This window comes from Podarcis muralis, chromosome 4 (assembly GCF_964188315.1).
Source record: "Podarcis muralis chromosome 4, rPodMur119.hap1.1, whole genome shotgun sequence".
NCBI classification, from domain to species: domain Eukaryota; kingdom Metazoa; phylum Chordata; class Lepidosauria; order Squamata; family Lacertidae; genus Podarcis; species Podarcis muralis.
The window spans coordinates 8,028,746-8,049,120 of NC_135658.1; the positions used below are offsets into that span (position 1 = coordinate 8,028,746).

Here is a 20,375-nt window from a genome sequence, read left to right on the forward strand (position 1 = left end):
TCCCGACGGCTGCTCCGATTGGTTAAGGACGGGGAGCCTGGAGACCGACAGAGGAAGGCGGGGTCTCATGTCTGGGTGGCTTTTAAATCAGTTTTTCTTTGCAAGGCTCAAGAGTTTCCCTGTTACTGAGAAGGAGGCTTGTATCCGTCATTACCCAAAAAGGAAGCCTCATCAGCACTACTGAACATTTTCCCGCTTTTACTTACTAAATAGAAGCATGATTCTTCTTTCCCTTCATTTTAATACACATGCCTCTATCTATCTATCTATCTAGGGGTTATTGGGTTGTTTTTATTTTGATTATATATATATATATTTATTTTGATTATATATTTTTTGGTTTAATATTTTGATTTTGTTCTGTGAAGTGCCCTGAAACCTCTGGGTATAAGGCGGTATATAAATTCAATAAATAATAAAATAATAATCATATCAAAGCTATGGTTGCTATGTGCTGAATGTGCATCTGGAATTTATTATTACTATTTATTAAATTTGTATACCCTTCTTCACCCGAAGATCTCAGGGCGGTTCACAGCATTAAAACACGAAATACATAAAGAAAACAAAAACAAAGCAAGCCTATACCTCACTATAGTGTACCTAGTGTGTTCAGGGATAGCCAACCTGGTGCCCTCAAGTGGCTGGGTTTCAACTCCCACTCTCCCTGACCATTGGCTATCCTGGCTGGGAATGATGGGAACTGAGAGTTCAGCAACATATGAAGTGGCTTTAAAGAGCTTGTAAGGCTGGACTTGCAACTTATTTCGATTCTTCCACTGAGATTGCTTTTCTTTTTGACCTTTGCACCATCAGCTCAGGTAAGGAAGGAAGGTTGCAAAGTGTCCTTGTTGATTTTATAGCGCCTTGTTTCCTATGAATCAGCCAAGCTCCTTTAAAATTGAGGCTTGGAGACATCACCTTGCCAACAAAGGTCTGTATAGTAAAAGCTCTGGTTTTCCCAGTAGTGATGTATGGAAGTGAGAGCTGGACCCTAAAGAAGGCTGATCGCCGTAGAATGGATGCTTTTGAATTCTGGTGCTGGAGGAGACTCTGGAGAGTCCCATGGACTGCAAGAAGATCAAACCGATCCATTCTGAAGGAACTCAGCCCTGAGGGCTCACTGGAAGGACAGATCCTGAAGCTGAGGCTCCAATACTTTGGCCACCTCATGAGAAGAGAAGACTCCCTGGAAAAGACCCTGATGCTGGGAAACATGGAGGACACAAGGAGAAGGGGGCGACAGAGGACGAGATGGTTGGACAGTGTTCTCGAAGCTACAAACATGAGTTTGACCAAACTGTGGGAGACAGTGGAAGACAGAGGTGCCTGGCGTGCTCTGGTCCATGGGGCCATGAAGAGTCGGACATGACTAAACAACAAAATATTCTTTGACAGTGAGCGATCAGGAAATCGCTGAGCTCAGAGGAAGAGCATCAGAAGATACCAGACTCAGATCTGTTCTGTCTAAAAAAAAAATCTATGCACGTTTATGGGGAAAGAACATTTCTTGGAAGCAGCCAGGAGATTTCCAGAAACCAGTGGGTTCCAGTATCTCTTTGACTGACACACCAGCTGGCACAAAAGACAGATCTCTCATAGGACAAATGCACTGTCTGAATCACCTTGCATGAGGCAGAGGCAGAACTCAATACAATAGTGACTCAGCTGCTGCAGGCATGCACATTTAAGCTGCTCCATCTGCTGGCAGACTGAACCATGCTTCAACTCTATATATGCACCCATACCTATTTAACAGGGACGCGGGTGGCGTTGTGGATTAAACCACAGAGCCTAGGACTTGCCGATCAGAAAGTCGGCGATTTGAATCCCTGCGAAGGGGTGACCTTCCATTGCTCGGTCCCTGCTCCTGCCAACCTAGCAGTTTGAAAGCACGTCAAAGTGCAAGTAGATAAATAGGTACCGCTCCGGCGGGAAGGTAAACGGCATTTCCGTGCGCTGCTCTGCTTCGCCAAGAACGGCTTATTCATGCTGGCCACATGACCTGGAAGCCGTCTGCGGACAAACGCCGGCTCCCTCAGCCAGTAAAGCGAGATGAGTGCCGCAACCACAGAGTCGTCCGCGACTGGACTTAACGGTCAGGGGTCCCTTTACCTTTACCTATTAAACAGAGGGACCCGGGTGGCGCTGTGGTTTAAACCACAGAGCCTAGGATCAGAAGGTTTGAATCCCCGCGACGGCGTGAGCTCCCATTGCTCGGTCCCAGCTCCTGCCAATCTAGCAGTTCGAAAGCACGTCAAGTGCAAGGAGATAAATAGGTACCACTCCGGTGGGAAAGTAAACGGCGTTTCCGTGCGCTGCTCTGGTTCGCCAGAAGCGGCTTAGTCATGCTGGCCACATGACCTGGAAGCTGTACGCCGGCTCCCTTGGCCAATAAAGCGAGATGAGCGCTGCAACCCCAGAGTTGTCCATGACTGGACCTAATGGTCAGGGGTACCTTTACCTTTACCTATTAAACACAGTGCAGGTTTTCATGGGGCTTATTCCTATTGGCCTCTGTGCATAGGCCTTTCCTATAAGTCCAGAGGATGTCATATTTCCTCAGGCACAAGGCTGGTGCACAGCACTGGGAGACCAGCAGGAGGCTGAGAAAGCAGCAAATCTCAAACGTGGCAACAGCTTGCACGGTGCAGCCAAGCTGCAGGGCATCCAACCCTATTGGCAGGAATTCCCCGCCCATTCCACAGTGATTGGGCCTCTCTGCTGCCTCTGTCACTGGGTTGCAAAAGCATCAATCAAAGCAACGGGACCCCGGGAGGCAGCTCCTAACAACTAGCTTTCTGATTGGCCCATACTCTCAGCCCCGAGAAAGAGCCATATTGAGTGTGGCATTTCGGGGAGGGAAATCTGGTTTTAAAAGCAGAGTATATATCAGCTCGGTCTTTGCTGATTTAGAACTAGTTATGTCACTTTGGTTCTGGATGCCTTCACTTTTTATTTGTTACTGTCTTTAGAATGTCTTCCCAATTTTTACCTGTTAATGTTTGCAACTTCTTCTTCTTCTTCTTCTTCTTCTTCTTCTTATTAATGAATTACCTCTTGCAAGGCACCTCTTAAGTGATTTGCAATGTGCTTAATGGTGTTCCAGCCATAGCTGTCAACGTTTTCCCTTTTTTAAGAGAAATTCCCTTATTCTGAATAGGATTCCTCGCAAGAAAAGGGAAAAGTTGACAGCTATGGTTCCAGCTGATTTCTGGAATGCTGTCACCTATTAAGACTTGGGCTCTAGATTGCATGATCTTTGGAGAGTTGGGAACTTGTATGCCCACATTCTGCAAAAGATATAAAAAAAGCAAGGTCTCAAAATTTGAAGAGGCATGTTTAGAACATAATGAAGATATCTCACAAGGCAGCGGAGGTTTAGGATCAGAGTTTGCCCTCTCCTAGATGGGCATGCAGGAGAAATCCCTAACTCATTGAGGGTTTGAGACCCATCGGCTACCCTCGTCTGGTTTAACTGGCAGGTCAAAGCTGTTTCCTGGGGTGTGGCTGCTGTCACATACTGACATCTAGAAGACACAGGTGAGAGTTGAGCGCAGGTTGGAGACCAAAGGTGGACAAACTACCCCAGAAGGAGCACTACCAGAGGTACTACCCCTCTCCTAACGTTCCATACACCCTTGTATCAGACATTAGAAGCCGATAATTTTTATCTCATCCATTAAATATTTCAGCTGTTGATTTCTGCAGACCAAAGTGCTGTTAAAAGCACAGGAGCAGGGCAGTTTGTTTGTTTTTTATCGGGTGTGTGTCAAATGACAATAAGACTTTTCAGAAGCTACTCTTTCAAGTAAGGTAAAAAAGGTGCTTTTGCTCACTACCCCAACCACTCCTGCTAATCAAGTGGGCACTCTTACAAGGCTTTTTTTTTTTTTTTTAAATTATTGGAATTTTATTTACAACATAACACAACCCCCAATCCCCCAATACACAAATCTACCCTCATTAAATGTGAGCATAACATACAGTGTGCATAACATAACATACAACAATACAAACAACCAAATAAAAGACTTCCTTTATCCTGTACCTGGCCTCCTTATTTACTTCTTATAAACTGTTTCCTTTATGAATAATTATTGAGATTTTTCTAATTATAACTTAAATATCCACAAAGTCTCCTGCAGACATCAATCGAAACAAGTCCAGGTATGTATTTTAGGGAGCTGTTTTGTGAAGTGTTCTCTGCATTTTCCCTATGCTTTTTGAAACTTCTTGCAAGGCTTTTAGATCCAGGGTGGGTTTAGCAGGCAGGCTGATTTATGCAACTTCCTAAAAGTTACTTAGAATTACAGCTGTCAGTTGATCAGGAAAGAAGGTCTGGCTTCTTATGCTTTTTAAGGAGTAGCTTGATTTGTAAGCAGGTGAAGCTTTTCACAACATCAAGATAAGCATTATTATTAACTGCAAAGGTTTGCACAAGAAGCAAAGAAACAAGGCTGGTAACAATAATAATTAAAAACGAACGAGCTGAAATCAAAGTACTGAGTGTTGAATAGTGGGTAGACATGGCAGACGACACAGCGATTTCTCCAAAGCAGCTCTTTATTTTGTAAGCTGGAACAGAACTGAACTGCAAACAGCTCAGCCGGCCTGCTTTTATAGGCAGCCGGCTGTCAACATTGTAGCAACAACAACCCAGGGTTTCCCGCCTAAAATAACTGACGTGGACCTGAGTGAGAACTATCTACAGTATCCCCCTGCTGGCCCAGGGTGAGAACTTCAGTACATCACACTGAGGTTTAAGGCTTCAATCCTGTGCAACCTTACTTAGGAGTAAGCCATACTGAAATCAATCAGATTCTTCTCCCCACCAAGTAAGCATGCATAGAAATGCAAATGACTGGGATGTACATTAGGTAGAAGTGATAACTGAAATATCAGCATTCAGTAGTTAAAGATTTGTAATAGATTTTATATGTCTGTTGTCTTTGTCCATGGAGTTTTCTTGGCAGGGATACTGGAGTGGCTTACCGGTTCCTGCTCCAGGTGGATCACGTTTGGTCAAAACTCTCCACTATGACCTGTCCATCTTGGCTGGCCCTGCACAGCATAGCTCATAGCTTCTCTGAGTTATTCAAGCCCCTTTGCCACGGCAAGGCAGTGATCCATGAAGGGGAAGAAATGGAGGCAGTGACAGATTTTACTTTCTTGGGCTCCATGATCACTGCAGATGGTGGCAGCAGTCACGGAATTAAAAGACGCCTGCTTCTTGGGAGAAAAGCAATGGCAGGCCTAGACAGCATCTTGAGAAGTAGAGACATCACCTCGCCAACAAAGGTCCGTATAGTAAAAGCTCTGGTTTTCCCAGTAGTGATGTACGGAAGTGAGAGCTGGACCATAAAGAAGGCTGATCGCCGAAGAATGGATGCTTTTGAATTCTGGTGCTGGAGGAGACTCTTGAGAGTCCCATGGTGCTCTGGTCCAGGGGGTCACGAAGAGTCGGACACGACTAAACGACAACACATTCTGCGTGTGCAAATGGCTTGAGATACCTGTTAGGTCCATAAATTACCATATAGCATATATTAAACACAAAAAACAGCAGCAATTTGTTGTTGACAATGGACAGCTGGACACATAAAGGGCCCCATTACCTTCAGTAGCTTAGGGCCTCATCAAACCTAAATCCGGCCCTGCTGGCAAGGGCTTTTCCTCCTGAAGTTGCACCTTGGAGTGTACATGAGAAGTCATTTGTTTCCTTTTTCATATTTTTTTTTTGGAATAGAATTCGTGAGGTGCTCTGCCTTTGGATGCAATCTGTATCCTACTTACCTGTAATTAAAAAAAAACACCCTTGGCTTAGAATTAATAGAATTGTAGAGTTTGAAAGGACCTTGCAATGCAGGAATATGCAACTGTCCCATACAAGGATCGAACTTTCAGCCTTGGCATTATCAGCACCATAACCAACTGATATTATTACTAAAATTTGCATTTAGCTCCGGCCTTCAAGGTAGTGTAGTAGTGGACAGATTGTTGCGCATGTTAGACTGGGCCTCAAATAACCTAGGAATATTACCAAACAAGTTGCTATCTCACAACCTAATCAACCTCAGAATGCACATCCTTGAGCTTGAAGGAAACGTGGGGTACAAATGTGATAAATACTTTAAAAAATAAAAATCCCACTGTTGATTCAGTGCTGAAAAAGTTACCCTGAGTGAAGGTTCAATAAGGCTTGCTTCAGAGGAGACATGGTTATAAAGCATTACCTTTACCTTACCAGGGATGTGGTCTAAACCACTGAGCCTCTTGGGCTTGCTGATTGGAAGGTCAGCGGTTCGAATCTCCGCGACGGGGTGAGCTCCCGTTGCTCGGTCCCTGCTCCTGCCCACCTAGCAGTTTGAAAACACACCAGCGCAAGTAGATAAATAGGTACCGCTCTGGCGGGAAGGTAAACGGCGTTTCCATGCACTGCTCTGGTTCGCCAGAAGCGGCTTAGTCATGCTGGCCACATGACCTGGAAGCTGCACGCCGGCTCCCTCGGCCAATAAAGTGAATCTCTGGGTGATTTGTGGGGCATAAGAATTCGTTCATTCCCCCCATCCCCAAAAAATATAGTCTGGGCCCCCGCAAGGTCTGAGGGACGGTGGACCAGCCCACGGCTGAAAAAAGGTTGCTGACCCCTGTTCCATGTTAACCGGCGGATGAAGTGACATACATTGTGCAGAAAGTGTACCAACTGACCAGAAAAAAGCTGTCTTGACCTGCTCTTTTCTGCCTTTTATCAGCAGCTTCACTTGCAGGAATCGGCAGGTGTCATTTTCACAAAGGAGCACTAATCCACCTGTTAGGTCTGCGCCACCACCTCATGCTAAAGCTATCACCAACTCGAGTCTAGTCGAAAAGCCAGTACCCCTAACAACATCTTGATTTATAAGAACGTAGAATGCATCCAGAGTAATTACTGTTCCTAATCCCTGCTGTGAAAGAACAATAAAAAGGGCGACTTGTCGATAAATAAGCACATATGTACCTAAAGCTATCTGCTGGCATGAGGGGCTTCCATTGTGCTTTCTGCCGAATTCCTGCACATTCCCAAAGGGCAGCCAGAATAGGATCCATTTAAATCATTTTGTGACTAAGGGTTTTCTAAGTGGCTTACTGGAAGCGCTTTCGTCGTGGTGAGTGAGCTTCAGCGGGCTGGAAAGAGTGGGAATGGCAGCAGGGCTCTTTCTGCAAGAGGGAGGCTGCTGGGGGCGAAGTAGCTGGTGTCTCTTTTTAGAAAACCAGCCTTGCACCAGCTGCGAGAGCCTGGAGAAGCATGCACAGGAATGCTCTGCTGAGAATGTACGTTTCATAAGCCCCTGCCTCCCCCACCCCGGCTGAAATGAATGGGAGCCGCCTCTCTTCCTACACAGGAACACGACCCGTGCTTTTTTATTTTTTATTTTCTTTATTTTCTGCATGCCTCCCATTCATTGCAAGCAGGCGTGCAACCCCGGGGGAACTCCCTGACTCGGAGCTGAGTCACGGGTTGCCAAGCACTTGTCCCCGAGAACATAAAAGCACGTCCGCTCCGCAGCAACAAATGTTTGCTGGTTCTCTTGCCCACCCAGACACATTAATACCAGCCGGTGGTTTGTGCTATGTTTGGTGTTTAGTTGGGCACAGCAGTTATTTTCATTTGGGCATAACTGTAAACTGTTTATTCCTATTGTTATTATTGGTTTCTCTTGATATGTTTGTTTGTTTGTTGCTCATATAGGATATTTGGGTTTTTTAAAAAAATGTTTGATGCTTTGTTGTGTTTTTATATACAGTGGTACCTCGGATTACAGACGCTTCAGGTTACAGACTCCGCTAACCCAGAAATAGTACCTGGGGTTAAGAACTTTGCTTCAGGATGAGAACAGAAATTGCGCCGCGGTGGCGCGGCGGCAGCAGGAGGCCCCATTAGCTAAAGTGGTGCTTCAGGTTAAGAACAGTTTCAGGTTAAGAACGGACCTCCGGAACAAATTAAATACGTACTTTACCCGAGGTACCACTGTATGTTGTAAGCCGCCCAGAGCGGCTGGGGAAACCTAGCAAGATGGGGGGGATATAAATTTTAAAAATATTATTATTATGTGCCCCTAATGCTATGGGGCTTCATGTATACAGTGGGGTTAAGAACTTAATTCGTTCCAGAGGTCTGTTCTTAATCTGAAACTGTTCTTAACCTCGTATCTACAGGATCGCCTCTCCTGGTCTGCCCCGCGGAGGACCTTAAGGTCCATAAATAACCATAGTTTAGAGGTCCCGGGCCCTAAGGAAGTCAGACTATCCTCCACCAGGGCCAGGGCCTTCTCAGTGATGGCTCCGACCTGGTGGAATGCTCTGTCCCACGAGACTAGGGCCCTTCAGGATTTAACCTCCTTCCGTCGGGCCTGTAAGACAGAGCTATTCCGCCTGGCCTTTAATTTGAATTCAGCCTGATCTTTTATTCCCCTTCCTTCCCTCCCCCTCCCCTTTTATGAAGATCGCCCGCTCTGAGACCCCACAGCTAATTCTCCCCTGGCCTCCTCGCTGGCCCAAGTAGGACCAATTCAGCCAGCAAGCCCTGGGGATTATCTATTTGATTTTTGAATTTTGAATTTTACTGTTATTCATGTTTTTATACTGTATTTTATGCTGCTTTTATAATTACCGTATTTTTCGCTCTATAAGACGCACCAGACCACAAGACACACCTAGTTTTTGGAGGAGGAAAACAAGAAAAAAAATATTCTGAATCTCAGAAGCCAGAACAGCAAGAGGGATCGCTGCGCAGTGAAAGCAGCAATCCCTCTTGCTGTTCTGGCTTCTGGGATAGCTGCGCAGCCTGCATTCGCTCCATAAGACGCACACACATTTCCCCTTACTTTTTAGGAGGGAAAAAGTGAGTCTTATAGAGCAAAAAATACAGTAAGTGTTTTAAATTTGTTGTTAGCCGCCCTGAGCCTGGTTTTTAAACTGGGAAGGGCGGGGTATAAATAAAAAGTTATTTATGAAGTTGATGATGATGATGATGAAATGAATGGACCTAAATTAGCCATGTGCACTAATTTCAACGGATCTGCTCTGCTTGTGGCAAATGTTGGATTCAGAAGCCTTGCTGCCTCCAACCGATCCCAGTTGCTCAAAACCACAGGAGGGGAGAGTTACTCTTGTGCAATGGCCCTGCTTGCGAGTTTCCTGCAGGCATCTGTGAATGTGTATTTTAATGAAGAGGCTGAACAGAGCGAAAGATTATGAGTCATCGGGGAAGAAGGTGTGCAAACCTGTGTGTGTGTTTAGCTTCATTTTTCTTGCTATTTTGTTCATAACGGTTTTACACGTTATCCATGCTTTGTTAGTCATATAATGGGACATGCTGCAGTTGCGATGTTTAGCCTGTTTCTTTGTTGCTGCCTTGCTAATAGTGTTTTATAGGTTGTAATTGTTTTATTGATGTTCTGCTAATTATATATGATTTAAGCTGTACTTGTTATGTTATTGTTCTTTATTGTTTGGAAGCCGCTTCAATCAAGAAATCACTCCGGTTGGACACTGTGAGACAGGATGCGGGCCATTGGCCATTGGCCTTATCCAGCAGCCTCTTCTTATGGACTGAAATAAAAAAAATTAAGGTATATATATATATATATATATGCTTTCGTAGATTTTCACGGGTACAGGAATGCAGGTTTTGGTGTCCTCGGGTATCTTCCCGTGTAAAAGTTGGGGTGTCTAGGCGACGTTTCGACGAGGTCTCACTCGTCATCTTCAGGCAGGTGCTTTCGGCTTCTTGTTACTGGAACAGAGCAGGATCTCAGTGTTTGAGTTCCTATAAATACTGTTGAGGAGGTGTGGCCTCCAATGTTTTGGGCAGAGAGGAAGTTCCTAGGCTAGTGTGCCTTTTCTTCTTTTGTTCCTTAATTGCTTGAGGGATATCTTGAGTGATTTCTTGAGTGATATCCTGAGTACCACTTAGGTGGGTCATTAGGTGTGGATTAGTTGCTAAAGCCTTTGTGTCTTGACCTCTTGAACTTTGTGAAGAGTTTTTCTGAGAAGATGGGTGTACTACATTTAGTTGTGCTCTGGCTTGGCTTCGTGTATAGGGGCGAGCTGTGGTTTTGTGGCCTGTGCCAGCCAGATCTGTGTAGGGATTGCAGGGGGGTGCAGCATCCGGAGGTGCCACCATGGTTTGGCTACTGGATGGTGTCTGTAATTTATCTGTGGAGAGGGTCTGGGTTTGGGTCTGGTGTGGTTGATTGGTGATGGCGTTCTGTGTGCCTCTGGATCTGGTGTCAGTTTTTGTGGGGAGGGCTAATTTCCAGATGTCTGGCAAGCGGGATGTGTCGTCACGCTTGTTCATGTTGTGAGGGTGTTTCTCTATCTCGATGGCTTCCATGATTATTCTCTTGTGGTGATGTTCCATGTTAGAGAGCAATTTGGAATCTGCAAAATTAATTCCGTGTCCTGTTTCTTTCATGTGTTGGAAGAGAGAGGAAGTTTTTTCTTCTTTTTTGACGGCATTCTTGTGTTCTGCGATACGTGCATTTATTCGTCTGTTTGTTTGTCCAATGTACGTGGCTGGGCAGACTTTGCAGGGTATTTCATAGACCCCTTGGTTTTCCAACTGGATTTTATCCTTGGGGTTTCTGGGGATATTGGCTATTTTTTGGTTGGCGCAAAAGGCTGTTTTGATATTGTGTTTATGGAGGATTTTGCTAATTTTATCTGTAGTGCCCTTGATATAAGGAAGGAGGGCCATGCCATTGTTTTCTTCTGTGTCTTGGTTTTTGGGGGGTGTTTCTTTTTGGATTAGCTTCGTAACCCTGTTTTGCTGGTATCCATTGGCAATTAACACATTTGAGAGATTCTGTAACTCAGTTGTCAAGTGGTCTTTGTCAGCCAGGCGTTTGGTTCTGGAGATGAGAGTCTTGGCTACGGAGTTTATTTGTGCAGGGTGGTGGTGTGATTGTGCATGTAAGTAGCGGTTGGTGTGTGTTTTTTTCCGGTAGATAGTGTGTCCTAGGGAGCCATCAGGTTTTTTGTAGATTAGGACGTCAAGAAAGGGAAGTTGGTTGTTGGCTTCTATTTCCATAGTGAATTGTATTTTGGGGTGTAGGCTGTTGAGATGTGTGAGGAAGCTGTCCAGTTTTTCCTTCCCGTGTGGCCAAATTACAAAGGTGTCGTCAACATATCTGAGCCAAAGTTTGGGTTTGTGTTCTGACTTGTCTAAAGCATTGGTTTCAAAGTGTTCCATGTACAGGTTTGCGATGACCGGTGAGAGGGGTGATCCCATAGGTGCTCCTTCTATCTGTTTGTATCTTTGTCCATTGTGGATGAAGTACGTGTTGGTTAGGCAGTGGTTGGTCAGGTCCAAGATGTATTCGGGGGGATTGTATTTGTTTTGAATGGCTGTCAAGGCTTCATTAATGGGCACTTGTGTGAAGAGAGATACAACATCGAAGCTCACAAGTAGGTCATTGGGATGTAGGTTTTGCTTCTTTATTGTTTCTATGAACTGGAAGGAGTTTGGAACGTGTGAAGAGATGGATTCTGCATAGGGCTGGAGTTGCTTGGCGAGAAATTTAGCGAGATTTTGTAGAGGTGAGCCTATGGAGCTGACTATTGGTCTGAGTGGTGTTCCTTCTTTGTGTATCTTGGGGAGGCCGTAGAGTTTGGGGCATCTGGATGATTTTTCTCTGGGGATGATTCTTAGCTGGATTTCTTCACTGATAGGAGAGGCTTTTATTTTGGATTTGGTGGTTTTTTCCAGGTAGGTGGTGGGATCTGTTTTTATAGGTTGGTAGGTAGGGTCTTGGAGTAGATTTGATAGTTTTGCTTGGTAGTCCGATGTGTTCATCACAACAGTGGCATTACCTTTGTCTGCTGGGAGAATGATTATGTTGTTGTCTTTCCTCAGGTTGGTGAGTGCTTTCTGTTCTTCTTTGTGTAAATTGCTTCTGGGTGGTTTGCTGGAGCAGAGGATGTTGGTGACTTCAAGTCTGATTTTATTGGCTTCATCTGGGTTGATTTTGGTTAGGCTAGCTTCGACTCCGCATATGATGTTTTCCGTGGGGATGCGTCTCGGGGCGACTGCAAAGTTGAAACCTTTGGAGAGTACTTTGGTTTCAGTTGAGGTGAGGATCCTGTCTGATATGTTATGTACTGTTTGTTTCATGGGTTGTTGTGGAGGGTGGCTGGGCTTCTGGCGTTTCTCTAGTTTGTGGAGTTTGTTGGTATGTGTGTCTGTCTTATGTGAGGTCTCCGTTTCAGCTCTCCAGACGGCTAGTTGTTTGCATTTGTCCCAGAGTGCAGGGTGGATTTTGTTACAGAGTTTGAGGTGAAGAGTGAGCAGATCTTTGTTGGTTTGGTTTAGTAGGTATCTTTTCTTGTGTAGTTCGTTTCTGATTAGGGATAGTTCAGTTCGTTTCAGGATCCTTTCGGTAGCTGGGGTTTTAGAGTGGAATTTAAGTTGGAAGCTTGTGGGAATTAAGTTGTTGTCTCGGCAGTTGCGTAGGAACAAGAGATCACATAAGATGGTGGCTCTTCGGATTTCTAGTTTCTCGTAGGTTCTTGTCAGCTGGAAGGTTTCCTCCCCGTAGAGGTGAGATATTTGCTTTCGTAGATTTTCACGGGTACAGGAATGCAGGTTTTGGTGTCCTCGGGTATCTTCCCGTGTAAAAGTTGGGGTGTCTAGGCGACGTTTCGACGAGGTCTCACTCGTCATCTTCAGGCAGGTGCTTTCGGCTTCTTGTTACTGGAACAGAGCAGGATCTCAGTGTTTGAGTTCCTATAAATACTGTTGAGGAGGTGTGGCCTCCAATGTTTTGGGCAGAGAGGAAGTTCCTAGGCTAGTGTGCCTTTTCTTCTTTTGTTCCTTAATTGCTTGAGGGATATCTTGAGTGATTTCTTGAGTGATATCCTGAGTACCACTTAGGTGGGTCATTAGGTGTGGATTAGTTGCTAAAGCCTTTGTGTCTTGACCTCTTGAACTTTGTGAAGAGTTTTTCTGAGAAGATGGGTGTACTACATTTAGTTGTGCTCTGGCTTGGCTTCGTGTATAGGGGCGAGCTGTGGTTTTGTGGCCTGTGCCAGCCAGATCTGTGTAGGGATTGCAGGGGGGTGCAGCATCCGGAGGTGCCACCATGGTTTGGCTACTGGATGGTGTCTGTAATTTATCTGTGGAGAGGGTCTGGGTTTGGGTCTGGTGTGGTTGATTGGTGATGGCGTTCTGTGTGCCTCTGGATCTGGTGTCAGTTTTTGTGGGGAGGGCTAATTTCCAGATGTCTGGCAAGCGGGATGTGTCGTCACGCTTGTTCATGTTGTGAGGGTGTTTCTCTATCTCGATGGCTTCCATGATTATTCTCTTGTGGTGATGTTCCATGTTAGAGAGCAATTTGGAATCTGCAAAATTAATTTCGTGTCCTGTTTCTTTCATGTGTTGGAAGAGAGAGGAAGTTTTTTCTTCTTTTTTGACGGCATTCTTGTGTTCTGCGATACGTGCATTTATTCGTCTGTTTGTTTGTCCAATGTACGTGGCTGGGCAGACTTTGCAGGGTATTTCATAGACCCCTTGGTTTTCCAACTGGATTTTATCCTTGGGGTTTCTGAGGATATTGGCTATTTTTTGGTTGGCGCATATATATGTCAGGGAACTGCCATCGGAAGGACAGGAGGTGCAAAGGCTCACTGAGGTTGAGAGAGACATAGCAGCTGAAGAGGGAACCAGTAGGGGGAGAGGAGGAACTCCAAGGGAAAGTGAGTCGGAGGGATGGCTCAGAGACGCTTCCAGCGAAAACAGTGGGGAGGTCTCAGGACCTCCTATAGGGACACCCACTCCTCGCCAGAAACTGTCACGCCGAGAGTCCAGAAGACGTGTTTCCGTTAAGGAGCTTTTATGTTGGAAACGATTCCGAAAGCAACCACTTTCGGATTCTGCTAGCGACTGACGCAGCCATGCCGGAGGGGCTCCGTCACAGGCAGAGGTTTGAAAACCTGATCAAACTCTGAGGGACTTGCATTTTACGCACAAGCAGCTCATCATCCCATCACAATATATATATATGCGCACGCACACACACACACACACACGAGCGCGCGCGCACACACACACATATATATAACATATATATTTATATATAGATAATAAATGTTCATAAATGTACCAAGCAAACCCGTATATAAACCACATGTCTGAAGCAGCACAGGAAAACAGCCCTGAAACTATTTTGACTCCCAAACTGACCAAATGTTTTCTCTGCAAGGTCAAGGAAAATGGAAAAGCCTCCCCATTGTCTTTTCATTCACAAATCCTGTCTTAAGGGTATGTCTGTGTATGAATAGGGTGAGCCTGTGACCTGGCTCAGGAACTAAGTATTTATCATTACAAAAGACTGGCCAGGCTCCCCAGGGTATCCAGTCAAGTGACCATTAACAGGTAACCTGCCAGACAGGAGGTAAACAACGCACTCAGATTTCTGTTGTAGACCGCCCTTCCTGCGATGTAGGTATGATGTGTTTGGGGGGTGGTCTTGAGCTACACCCCTTCTGTGATGTAGGTATGATGTTTCTGGGGGTGGTTTTGGACTCCAAGTTGGGCAATTTAAAATGTCTATATAAGGGCGGGCATACCTTGGCATACCTGCGTGTGAAGGGGGCACCGTTTTGCAACAGTTCAATAAAGATCAGGCTTACTAGCTGCTTTGCTTCTCAATATTCTCTGCTTGGCCTCTGTTATTTTCTCTGACCGATGGACAACCTACAAAGAACTCTAGAAGTGCTCTTGTGTCCCCCATAAGGGAATAAGGGCAGATTTACGTTTATTACAGACACAACTTACTTTGTGGTGATCTGCCGAGCAGCTTTGGGCCAGGTGGTCTCCCATAAGATGCCCAATGTCATGTCTGAAGACCCTTCATTAGGCTTCCTCGTTTGCCTTTCCACTCCGGTGACACTTGATTAATAAGGTGGGTTCAGTAGCCCTTCTGCTTAAGGGACTCTCTTCACGCAGGTCTTGCTCTTTCTCAAAAGCCTATTAATAATGGAGGAAGTGAATGCATAGCTATTTTGCAGACTGGGGAGTCTATAGTTTCTATTTTCGGTCTTTTCAGTCCCGGTTCCTCGATGTAATGAACTGGGTCTCCGAGGGCTTGCTTCAGGCCACAAATGACAGATAACAGAAGTGAAATTACGGCTGTAATCAGGCAGCTGTTTTCAAAGAACTGGTAAATAGCAAAACGGAAAGTTCTTGTCATTTTCTTCACACTGATATTAGAATATCTTCCTCCTTTGTCCTGCAGAAAAATAATACCTGTATCTCCGGCTTACTGGTGTCACTAACTCAGTGGCGTAGCGTGGGGGGTGCAGGGGGGGCCGGCCGCACCGGGCGCAACATCTGGGGTTAGGGCAAATCCACAGGTTAGGGGGCGCAAATCCACGGGTTAGGGGGCACAAATCCATGGGTTAGGGGGCGCAAATTACTTGCCTTGCCCCGGGTGCTGACAACCCACGCTACGCCACTGCACTAACTTGATCAACAGTGAAATCTGTGAAAGCCACTCTCTGGTTCAACATGGATTGGAATAAACGGGGCCGGGGGAAAGACAAATTAAGCAACATTAATCTTTTACAGGAATCAGTAGAGGATGGCAGTGGACTCAAGCTGTGGGTGGAATAAATCCATTGTTGTTGTTGTTTAGTTGTTTGGTCGTGTCCGACTCTTCGTGACCCCATGGACCAGAGCATGCCAGGCACTCCTGTCTTCCACTGCCTCCCGCAGTTTGGTCAAACTCATGCTGGTAGCTTCGAGAACACTGTCCCACCATCTCGTCCTCTGTCGTCCCTTTCTCCTTGCACCCTCCATCTTTCCCAACATCAGGGTCTTTTCCAGGGAGTCTTCTCTTCTCATGAGGTGGCCAAAGTATTGGAGCCTCAGCTTCACGATCTGTCCTTCCAGTGAGCACTCAGGGCTGGTTTCCTTCAGAATGGATGTGTTTGATCTTCTTGCAGTCATGGGACTCTCAAGAGTCTCCTCCAGCACCATATTTCAAAATAATAATTCATAAACCATAATGCAGAATGTAGGCACCCTATAAATAGGTAAAGGTAAAGGTACCCCTGACTGTTAGGTCCAGTCGCGGACGACTCTGGAGTTGGGCACTCCTCTCGCTTTATTGGCCAAGGGAGCCGGCATTTGTCCACAGACAGCTTCTGGGTCATGTGGCCAGCATGACAAAGCCGCTTCTGGTGAACCAGAGCAGCACATGGAAACGCTGTTTACCTTCCTGCCAGAGTGATACCTATTTATCTACTTGTACATGACGTGCTTTTGAACTGCTAGGTTGGCAGGAGCTGGGACTGAACAACAGCTCACCCCGTTGCAGGGATTCGAACTGCCGACCTTCTGATCGGCAACCCGTAGGCTCAGTGGTTTAGACCACAGCGCCACCCCCGTCCCTATAAATGGAAATGAGCGAACAAGTGATATTTTAGGGAGCAGGCTAGCACGCGGGGCCCATGACTTACATCACACAAGCCAATACAACACAAAACACTGTTGCTGTATGTATGTTTTATTTTTATTTTTTTATCTTTTACAGTGGTACCTCGGGTTAAGTACTTAATTCGTTCCGGAGGTCCGTTCTTAACCTGAAACTGTTCTTAACCTGAAGTACCACTTTAGCTAATGGGGCCTCCCGCTGCTGCCGTGCCACCGGAGCACAATTTCTGTTCTCATCCTGAAGCAAAGTTCTTAAACCGAGATACTTTTTCTCGGTTAGCGGAGTCTGTAACCTGAAGCATCTGTAACCCGAGGTACCACTGAATTTTGGAAATGTACATCCAGTTTTTTTTCCTTTAAATTTTTTGGGGGTCCCCAAGAGAGTGGGGCCCCAAGCTATAGCTTGTTTAGCTTATACCTAAATGCAGCACAGGTTACCTGCACTGCACCCACCGCGGGGTATTCAGAATAAATGCCACGCCAGGACGAAATATAAGAGAGAGAAAACCCCGCCTCCCCAGGGAAGGGTACCTTAACCAATCAACACTGGCCGGGGGCGCACGCGCAACAAGGCAAGAACCTTGCAGCCGCCGCCAACCTCAAGCCCCACCCAGCTGCTCCTCGCGGGCCACGCCCTCTTTCTCGTTTTGCGCGCATGCGCGTGGGCTCGGCTCCGCCGCCGCCTGGGCTATTCTAGCGGTATTGAGTGGCAGGCGAGTAGGGCGCGCGCGCGCCTCCTTCCCCTCCGCCCGTCCGTCCGTCAGGCGCGAAGAGGGGCGGGACGTGCCCCCTCTCCCTGCCCGCTGATTGGCCTTCAGTCTCGCTCTTCGCCCTCCCCCTCCCTGCCCGTCCGTCAGGCGCGAGGCAGGGGCGGGACGTGCCTCATCTCCCTGCCCTCTGATTGGCCTCCGCGCTCGCTCTTCACCTTCCTCCCTCCCTCCGCCCGGGCTCGCTCCCTCGCCAAGCGAATAACAAGCTGAGGGGAGGAGGGAGCCGGGGGAAGAGGCGGCGCCGGCGAGCCTGAGGGAGGAGAGGCCAGGCCGCAGGCGGGGCCGGGATTGCCTCAGCGGGCGCAGAGGGCGACGTTGCGTCGTGGCTGCCTGGCTGGAGGAGGGACTGACGGCCGCCCGTCGCCGGAGAAGAGAAGAGCCCCGAGCCCCGCCGCCGGCCGCTCCCTGCCTCCCTTCGCCGCTGCCTTCCCGTGAGGGGAGAAGGAGGAGGAAAGACCCGCCGCGGGGGGAAGAGCCGGCGAGCGAGAAGAAGCAGCGGCGGCGGCCTCCCTTCCCTCCCCCTTGTCCCCTCACCCCCTCGCCCCTTCTCCGCCCCCGAGGGAGCCCAGCCAGGGGAGCCCCAGGACGGGCGGCGGCTCCTCCCTCCTCTTCCAGCTTCCCCACCTTCCTCCTCCTCCTCCTCTTCCTCATCATGTCGGCGGGCGGAGACTTCGGCAACCCTCTGCGGAAATTCAAGCTGGTCTTCCTCGGGGAGCAGAGCGGTGAGTCAGGCCCCGATCCTGGGGGGTTGGGGGCTGGGTGATCAACGGTGAGACCCACCCCCCAAAAAAATCTCCTACCTGGCTGCCTCCTATTTCACCCCACCCCGAAACACCGCGCCGCATCATTCCCCCCCCCCCCCACGGCCGGTCCTGTTGGACCCGATCCAGGCGCAGGCGGAGACCTCGGATCGCTCCCCGCCACCGCCCTCCTCCTCCTTTCCTAACCCCCTTCGTCGTGGGTGCGGCTGGAAAAGGGGATCTTTTCCTCCCTCGGGATTTTGACGCCCCCGATTTTGGGTGGAAAGGGAAAGAGAGGGAGGGAATATCCTTTCTCCCCCCCCCCGCCTCTTGAATCCCTTGGGGGCCAACACCCCCCAAAAACAACATCCCCCCTCCCCAGAAACAGCCATCTTCCCCCTCTTGCTTGTACGTTGCTTGCATATTCCTAAGCAACCTCCCCTCCCTCGGATCGAGGCCCCCAAGCCTGGAGCCCAAATCCCTGCTTCCCACCTTCTTCCTGTCGTGGTGGGGAAGATGGCTTTGGTGCAGATGGAGGGAGTCATTCAACCCATGCACGGATCTCTCCAGGCCTGAAGCTTGGAGAGCCTGTCTGGTGTTCTCTCTAGCATGGCCAGGTGCTTACAGCGGGTGACACTTGTCTTTTTTTCTGTGCCTCTGTTATCAAGCACCTCCTTCCCTGCTGCCACTCCTGGTTGTTGTTGTTGTCTTCGTGGTCGAGACCTTGATTTTCTCCTTTTTCCTCTCCGTATTCCGCCGAAGGAAAGGGTCACTAAAGGGGAGCCTTGCTGTTTCTCATCTCTAGGAACAGGGCCACCCAAATCTTCCCCTTCCATTCCAGTGTAGAAGAAATCAGAGCCCATTGAAATGTTATCTCTCCCTGATTGCACCCGGTTCCTCATATTCTTTGTATAGCTCTCCATCCCTTTCCCTGCCAGGAATAGATAACAAAAATGCAAAAAAATAAAAATAGTACCCTATGGAAATCTCCAATATTTCAGCTGTTCCTAGGCATGAGATAATTCATTTTGAACTTCGAGGCTCAAAAGCCCCCCCTGCTGTTGTTCCTCAAATGGGTGAGGGTTTATAGTGTGTGTACCTGCTTTTTGGACCACTATTTTCCCCCTCAATGACAATTGACAATATTCTAAGAATTGAATTCCACACTAGGCGATTGACTTTTGTAAGCTTCTGTAAGAATTCAGTCCTTTCCCACTGCTTAATCCCTGACTAGATAATTTTTTGGAACAAGCAATTCATGGTTTTCAGATGTGGGCTTGGCAGAGTGGTTTGGTCCTGGTATGGTACACGTTCCATTTAGTAGAAGCAAAAAATAGTGGTCTTGGGGAAAGAGAAAAGCTTCAAGTAGAATAAAAGATTTAGATAATAGCATATTAAGCGCTTTATTTTTAAAGAAACCACAACCTTGCTGATTGATGAATTCTCAGTTTCTGTGGCTTTATTGGGTGTGGAATGAGGTGAGAAGGCGGGCAATTCTGCTTAATACATGTTTTCACAATTAAATGCGGTTTCCTCACAGAAAAACAACCTAATCCAATGATTCTAGTAGTCTAGACATTTACTATAGTAAACCTTTCATCTTTTAACCTACTCTTCCTTTATCTACATGCCCACTTGCTTCTTAGGAGACTAGGCTTTGGTTTCCCCCAACAATTTGCAGTTGGTTATTTTAGTCCAGAAGACAGGGACCATAGTTAAGTCATGGCATATCTAGATAGCAGAGCTGAGGGGGGTAGTCTTACGCCATGGAGCGCTGGTATCAGCAATTTAAACTGGATAAAATGAAAAGCGGTCTGATGTCAATATAAAGCACCTTTTTATGTTCAAACACTTTCATTGGCTGGATATGCAATTTTGGCTTCCCATCAAAGAGATTGCAATACTGTGCACATTCACCAGGGAGTAAGTCCTTGAATTCAGTGGGGCAGTAAAACGTGTCTCTCCTGTATTTGTCTCTACAGCCACAGCAGGCGCTGTAACTCTCCTATAGTTTGACTTTATCCTGGAAGCCAAAGGTACACTCTTCCATTGTCTCTTGAGACAGATCGATGCCAACAAACTTCAGAATAGGCATTATAGGATTGCACTGTCAGTAGAATGAGTACTTGTAACCACTGTTGGTATTGAGAGGGCGATTCCGATTTTTAAATATATTTATATGTTATTATTCAAAACGTTGAATAATAACATATAAATATATAATTGAAAATTATTCCCTTTTGCCTTGTAATCTTTGCATCTGTCTTCTGCTTTAGAAATGATGGAAAGGAAATTAAATCCATATCTGAGGGTGTTTTTTAGAGTTTCTGTATAGAGGTGGTGCATTTGGGGTCAATACCATGCCCATGCTAAAGGTCACGTAGGTCT

At 46.9% G+C, this 20,375-nt stretch overlaps 1 protein-coding gene across 2 annotated transcripts in view; it reads left to right on the forward strand.

Moving 5' to 3' along the window:
* The first annotated feature begins 17,476 nt into the window (after window positions 1-17,476).
* RAB6A (RAB6A, member RAS oncogene family) overlaps window positions 17,477-20,375 on the forward strand; it is a 57,951-nt gene continuing 55,052 nt past the window's right edge. The window contains exon 1 of one of the 2 annotated variants that reach the window (XM_028725854.2): window positions 17,477-17,969. In XM_028725854.2, coding sequence (XP_028581687.1) covers window positions 17,900-17,969 — 70 coding nt within the window. In that variant the 5' untranslated portion in view covers window positions 17,477-17,899. The remainder of the gene's footprint in view (window positions 17,970-20,375) is intronic. The other variant, XM_028725853.2, reaches the window with a different exon arrangement.